The 7,799-nt window shown below is 35.0% G+C and overlaps 1 protein-coding gene across 1 annotated transcript; it reads left to right on the top strand.

Annotated features, from left to right (window-relative positions):
- Positions 1–2,269, top strand: LOC106718551 (sterol carrier protein 2). Its single transcript, XM_014512673.2, has 2 exons — positions 1–1,214; positions 2,081–2,269. The coding sequence occupies exons 1-2, from the start codon at positions 108–110 to the stop codon at positions 2,228–2,230; spliced, it is 1,257 nt and encodes a 418-aa protein (XP_014368159.2). The 5' UTR covers positions 1–107; the 3' UTR covers positions 2,231–2,269.
- Positions 2,270–7,799: the final 5,530 nt, after the last annotated feature.

Here is a 7,799-nt window from a genome sequence, read left to right as displayed (position 1 = left end):
TATCTGCGTTATCAAAATAATTCGCAAACGTTGTAGCTACGTCGACATTCACCCGACTCGTCGTACAATTATTGTTTTAATTTTTTAATTCAGAATTAAAAAAAACAATGGGTAGAAAGGTTTTCGTGGTGGGTGTGGGCATGACCCCGTTCGTGAAGCCGAGCCCCGACCGCGATTACCCGGAGATGGGCAAGGAGGCGGTAGAGGGAGCCCTGCGCGACGCCAACCTGCCCTACGCCGCCGTGCAGCAGGCCGTCTGCGGCTACGTGTCCGGCGACTCGTGCTGTGGCCAGCGCGTGCTCTACCAGGTCGGCATGACTGGCATCCCCATCTATAACGTCAACAACAACTGTTCAACCGGCTCCACCGCACTCTTCCTGGCCAAGCAGCTCATCGAGGGCGGTCTATGCGACATCGCCCTCGCAGTCGGCTTCGAAAAGATGGCGCCGGGTCCGCTAGGATCCGGACGCTTCACAGACCGCGCGAGTCCGTTGGGCAGGCACCTCGCAAAAATGGGAGAGATGTTCGAGGTTCAGAAACTGCCGCACACACCGCAATACTTCGGCAACGCGGGCATCGAGTACATGCGCAAATACGGCGCCACTGAGGTTCACCTCGCTAAGATCGCCGCCAAGAACCATCGGAATGGCGCGCGCAACCCGCGCGCGCAGAGCAAGCGCGAGTATTCCGTCGAGGAGATCCTGGACTCACGGCGTATCTACGGGCCCCTGACGAAGCTCGAGTGTTGCCCGACGAGCGACGGCGCCGGCGCGGCAGTGCTCATGTCCGAAGATGCTGTCAAGGCGCACGGCCTGCAGGATCGCGCGGTGGAGATCATCGGCATGGAGATGGCGACCGACACGCCGGCCATCTTCGAGGAGAAGAGCTGCATGAAGATAGCGGGCTCGGACATGACCGCGCTGGCCGCCAGCCGAATCTACCAGAAGACCGGCGTCTCCCCCAAGGAAGTTGACGTGGTGGAGCTGCACGACTGCTTCGCTTGCAACGAGATGATAGTATACGAGGGACTGCAGCTGTGCGGCGAGGGAGAGGCGGCCAAATTCATCGACGCCGGGGACAACACGTACGGCGGGCGGGTGGTGGTCAACCCGAGCGGCGGCCTTATCGCCAAAGGCCACCCGATAGGCGCCACTGGGCTTGCGCAGTGTGCGGAGCTCGTATGGCAGCTGCGCGGCGAGGCGGGACCCAGACAGGTGGGTACTCATGTAGACCTTGTGCAAGGTATTGCAAATATAAGACCTCCAAAAAGCGGAGTCACGATGGATATGAAAGGATAAGAATTACTAAGTAGCTCAATACTAACGGTCGTTACGTTTGTTTTGTTTCAATTCTTAAATTTTCTAAAATAATAAAAAATCAAGTTGCCCAAAAGCAGCCTCCCATAGACAATCTATGACATATAAGGACAAAGTACAATACTGTTTATCTTTAAACAAACAATATGTCTTATCAATTTGTAAGTACGTGAAATCTAATCAGATGATATCCGGCGTTTTTACATTTGTAATGCTTACTTTTTTCACCTTCGGGTCAAATGTTATTGATATACATGGGCGTCGCCTACAGATAAACTAGGCCAGGTCTAGGTGGAGATGAGAGCTACCATTAAGATAGTCTTATTCGAAGTAGTTTTATATCTGTTTTACTTTCTTCAATTCTTTAGGTAACCCCACCTGTCAAAATGACATATAATTTCAATATCAATTCAATTCAATTTCCAAGCAGTGGCTTTTAGGTGTGCCAACTGGGCACTGATTGTTTCGCCAGTGTCGCGTTGAAGAGGGAGGCTCGAAGGAGATTGATCGGTGATATATGTTGCAAAATTTGATCAGCTAATTTCAATATCAGTAAGCTTTTAAGGCTACAGTCACAATCTCACAATGCAACTGACGTAACGCAACACGCAAATTTTCGTCCAATCGGATAAAACATTAAAAAACATAAAAAATTACACTGTTTAAAATGATTAGGTTTTGATTTTAAACCAAGTAGTCAACCTAGTCTTTTTTATTTTGTTGTTTTTTTTGTCAGATATAAACCATTGTTGTTTATTGTACAGGTACCTAAGGCGCGTATCGGCTTGCAGCACAACCTGGGCGTAGGGGGCGCTGTCGTCATCACCATGTACAAAAAGGGATTCCAAAACACGACCCCCAATAAAGTCGCCGCCACAGAGAATATTCGAGAAGATGTACAATCTAAATTATAAAGCTTTAAAAATGTTGACGTATTAAAAATGGTACAATTTCTTTGATAAATAAAATAAATTTCATAATAAATTATTTCTTTTCTTACAAGTTTAAAACATATGTAAATTTAATCGCCTATTGTAATATAAAATGGGAAAAATGGTTCAAAATACAGATACATATTTCTAATTTATTTGTTTTTGTAATTATTTAAGTTTATTTTATATTATCTTATATATTAATATTTTATATACATATATCTTATTTTATTTATATATAAAACAGCCTTATCTAATGCGGGCAATGCTTGACACCGGATGAACTCCGTACATCGATCGACTTTACACGATCATTGAACTGCTCTGCAGTTCGTTCCTAAAACATTTAAAGGTGAAATTTATTTCAAAAAACATAATTCTATTGATAAATATGGTAAATAAGTAATGCAATAAGTATACAAATTATAAAAGTGTCCCCAAAAGTCGTGACTTAACTGTCGTTGGCAATAACTTATTTAACTTATATAAAGTACATCTTACATAAAAATTCTCGTGTCACAATTAGTTACCATACTCCACCAAAACGACTTGGCCAACTTTTATGAAATTTTATATTTTTCATACACCTATTAAGTTTTTTTAACTAAGCGCGGACGGAGTCGCGGGCGACAGCTAGTATTATCATAAATGTGTGTTTCCACTACAGTGAAAATTGTAACAGTTATTTGTGTTTTTAAACAGCATAAACATTATGTTTTTATACATGTTATTAGTCAGTGAAGACGTATTCATAAATCTTAACAATATTATTGCATAAAAAGCAAAGAGGGCATTGTATTTCACACGATTGTCCCGACACTAAATTCACGTATAACTCATAATTTTAAATACAAATTATGTAGCGTACTTTGACCGGGCACGTTTTCGTCGTTTCCTTTTTTTAAACATAGCATTTATTTCTTATTCTTTGCATTTTTATCAATCATTTATAAGCATGTGTCGACACTGAAATATTAAGATAATTTTTGGTTATTATATTATGGAAGAATTAATATAATTTTTGGTCTGTCAAGTTCGTTAGGGGTCTGTCAAGTTCGTTAGGGGTCTGTCAAGTTCGTTAGGTGTCAAGCAAATTACCTCTGTCTATTTTTAAATTTTTAAAATATTTAAGTGCTTTTCTAAACGTTCTTATCAAATGAAAACATAGTAAAACCATCAAAAATGAAGTGACAGTGTTATCTTGCATTAAATCAAAGTAAAAATAAAATTTCAACCTTAAATACGTGTGAGTGTAAAACACAAAGAAACTCATTTAAAAACAAAGTTACTGTTACAATTGAGTAAATTGAACGTCAAATATGTTTAATTTTTAAGAATATAACCATCTGAAGTATTCTGATAAGTAAATAAGCAGTGTTTTTAAATGTGGTGTTAAAAAAGATTAAATAGTGAAAAAGGCGGTAACTCTAAATGCCTGAGATCATACACCATTCAATCATTCGATTCAATAATGTTGAGTTGGAATAAGGAGTAATTTTACATCGTATAATCATAAGTAAATTTGGCGCAATTTGTAGTGCATAGCACTTCTAACGAAATTGATCAAGGTTCAAGACCCCGCACGGTAACACTTTTTCTGTGTTTTTCACTTGGATTTTGTGATAAATTAAATTTTAAGAGACAAAAAATTCTTGTTATCCACCATTACATAAAGAAGGATCTTTTCTACAAATCAATATAAGAGGCTAATTAGCAAACATGGCAACTAAGGGGAAAAGTAACCAATTTTATTGTGAAAAATGCCGAAATAGTATAAAGGGAAAAGAATACCTTACATGTTTCGTTTGTCAAAAGCATTATGAGATTGAATGTACAAACGTTAGTACAAAAAGATTTTATTTGATGTCTTCCGAAAATAAACAAAAATGGAAATGCGCCTTATGTATAAAAAACCCATCAAAAAAAGTCAAGAAGACATTGTTAATTACTTCTTCTCCAGAACAATCCAATGTGCAAAATCCGTCTTCTAAAACAGCACAAATTTCAAATACGTGCAATGAAAATGAAAATATAACATTGAGAAATAAATCTCACAAAAACAAATTGTCATTAATAAGACTTAGCAGATCTGGAAGTGACAGTAATCCATCAACTGATGACTCTCCAAAGAGCTCCACCGACACTTCATTGGTAGAAAATTCTCAAATAACGGACTTAAAGAACGAAATAGATCAACTTCGTCAACAACTTGTCAGTGCCGAAAATAAAATTATCCAACTTAACTTAGAAAACACCAAATTAAAAAAAGCTGTGTATAAAGACACTTTCTTTACGAAACAATTTGATCATTGCAATAGTTCGAAAGACAGCCCTAATTATGAAACAACCAACAATGAACCTACTAAACAGGTGTCCGCTAATCACTTACAAACTGAGCCAATTCACCATGATCAAAATAACTTGAACGCCAAGGACAAGGGAAATATTACTGAAAGTAATATCGCTTCTAAATTGAGAACGGATGGGGTAGACAGAAATCGACCGGCATTTAAAGACCCAAATCTGGATGGCCAAGAAGACCTGGAGAAGAAAAATAAGATATACATTCTAGGTGATCAACAAGCTTCGGGAACTGCTGCAGCTTTGATTAAATTAAGATCTAACTATAAGAACCCATGTAACTACGATATAACAGCCTTTACGTATCCGGATACACCATCAGATATTATTTTAAGAAAACCACTTAAAGAATTGAATAAAAATGATTGGATAATTCTCTCTTTGGGTAGTTCTGATACTAACCCCTATAAAGTATTCGCGGAACTATATACATTTTTGAAACTACATATGGAGCAAAACATAATCATAACAAAAATTATTTCTAGTCGTTCTATAAATGAGCGTAAATTAAATAATTTGTTGAATTCTTTAAGTGTTTGTTACGAAAATTGTTCGTTTATTAATGTCCCCGATCAAGATAATGTAAATATTAAACAAAATATACTTTATGCCTTAAACAATGAAATAGATACTAAAGACTATAACAAATACTTCTTGCGTCGAAAATTGCTACAAATGGGTCTAAATAAAAAGCATTTTTACAAGCCAGGTACAATTCCGTATTATTTTGCTAAAATGAACTGAACTGTAATGTAAAACGTAATGTAGCAGTAGATTCAATGGGAAAAATATTAAAAAATTCTGATTGTGTCGAGAACAACGTATCTTCGCCTAAAAAGGGAACTATTCCTTTTTATTTCAAAAAAATAAGTAAAGATCTTACTAAAAATAATTCTGACAACCAGTTTTTTCGATAGTGAAAATGTATTAAGTATCTTTCATGCGAATATACAAAGCTTAAAAAGTAAATTATGTGACTTAGAAGCACTTTCATTAGACACTAAGTTAGATATAATATGTCTTAGTGAAACTTTCTTACGGGAAGATGAAGAGAACATATATAGCTTACATGGATATAAAATGGCAACCCACTACTCAAGAATTAAAAAATCTAGAAGTAGAGGGGGTGTCTGCATCTTCATTAAAAATGACATTAATTATAAGAAGTTAGATTATCTTTGTGACTTGTCAGTCGATGTCCATTTTGAAATATGTGGTATAATACTAACTGAAATCAACCTTGTCATAATATGCGTATACAGAACTCCAGATAGTGATTTTAACATGTTTATTGAAAAAATGGATACTTTACTCTCAAAGCTAACAGTACGATTACGCAGTGTTAAAAATAAAATAGTTATAGCGGGTGATTTTAATATAAATATCTTGGAAAAAAACGCTAGAACAAATATTTTCACTAATACATTACTAAAATATAACCTACATTTTACTATACAAGAAGCAACTAGGATTACAGTTTATTCTGCAACATGTATAGACAATATCATTACAAATTTGAACAAATACAAATCCCAAGTTCTAAATCTGGGTTTATCTGATCACACTGCTCAAATCATTAAAATACCGTGCAACATTAATTTTAGAAATAAAACGTGTTATATCTATAAAAGAAACATCAAAACAAATTTACCAATTTTTCTCAACTATCTATCTCAAATAAATTTTAGTGACGTATATGAAAAGACTGATGTAAATTCAGCTTACAAAACATTCTTTGATATTTATAATTTAATCTTTATGTTATGTTTCCCCATAGAAAAAATTAAAATTTCCCAAAAAAAGAAAATGAGCTGGTTAACGAAAGGAATTAAAATTTCCATTAGGAATAAGAGAAGGTTATATCGATATACACTTAAAAATAAATTATTTACTAAATCAAATAGGTACAAAACTTACAAAAAAACATTAAAAAAAGTTATTGTACAATCAAAGAAATTAAGCAGTATAAATTATATAGAATCAAGTGTTAATAAAATAAAAGCAACTTGGGACTTAATAAAAAATAAAAATAACCTTATTGACACCTCCGTACCAAGCATTCATTATAAAAATCAAATCTACAGAGATGCAACGGATGTAGCTGAAATTTTTAACAATACGTTTATTACGCAAAATCAAAAAAGCGTAAATCCAAATTCATTTCAAATTAATGACAAAGTATCTAACTATAAAAGTATGTTCTTGTCACCAGTAACCACTCATGATATAAGTAGAATTGTTCATACCTTAAAGCCTAAAAACAGTTATGGATACGATCATATTCCCATGTATCTAATTAAACAAAGTATATTTTTTATTTCTGAACCTATTACTTTTATAGTCAACTTGATGCTAGAAACAGGAACATTTCCCAGTTGTCTCAAAACTGCGCTCATCAAACCCATATACAAAAAGGGATCGAAACAAGATTTGAACAACTATAGACCTATAGCACTTTTACCAGGCTTCTCAAAAATATTTGAGAAGGTGATATGTAATCAGCTAATGAACTTTCTCGCAATAAATAACATTTTAAATACTAATCAATACGGATTTCAAAAGGGTAAAAATACATCAGGAGCTATATTTAAAATTATGAATGACATTTGGAAAAACATGAACGATAAAAACTCAAGCGTAGCATTATTCTTGGATATGTCTAAGGCATTTGATTGCGTAATTCATAAAATATTACTGATGAAACTAGAAAATTTGGGAATTCGCGGAATCGCCCTTAAACTGTTTCAGACTTATCTAGAGGATCGCTATCAAGCAACTATTTTAACAACTTACAATAAAACTACAAAAAGCATTGAAACTGTTCAATCTAAGCTTCAAAAAGTAAATCTCGGTGTACCACAAGGTAGCATATTAGGTCCTGCTCTCTTTTTGATCTATGTCAATGATCTGTTTAACGTCACCAAACATCTGTGTGTTATGTTCGCAGATGATGCTACTGTCTTTTTCTCAGGTAAAAATTTAAATAAAGTAGATTTTGAAAATGAAATTAATAAATCCTTAAAATTAATGATAACGTCTCTCAAGTCTATTAATCTCTCGGTAAATTTATCTAAAACTAAAATACTACATTTAAGAAATTATAAAACTTCTCCACTTAACTTAAACATAACATGTGATAATATTAAAGTAGAAGTAGACAACGTAAATTTTCTTGGCATAAAAATTGACC

Source organism: Papilio machaon, chromosome 15 (genome assembly GCF_912999745.1).
Source record: "Papilio machaon chromosome 15, ilPapMach1.1, whole genome shotgun sequence".
Taxonomy (NCBI): domain Eukaryota; kingdom Metazoa; phylum Arthropoda; class Insecta; order Lepidoptera; family Papilionidae; genus Papilio; species Papilio machaon.
This window is presented reverse-complemented; position numbering and strand designations above follow the sequence as displayed.

Bases quoted from the DNA above. Each gene is read 5' to 3' on its own strand.
- LOC106718551 (XM_014512673.2), top strand. From the start codon at position 108: ATGGGTAGAAAGGTTTTCGTGGTGGGTGTGGGCATGACCCCGTTCGTG. The intron at 1,215-2,080 runs GTGGGTACTCAT...TTTATTGTACAG, and splicing joins GCGAGGCGGGACCCAGACAG to GTACCTAAGGCGCGTATCGG.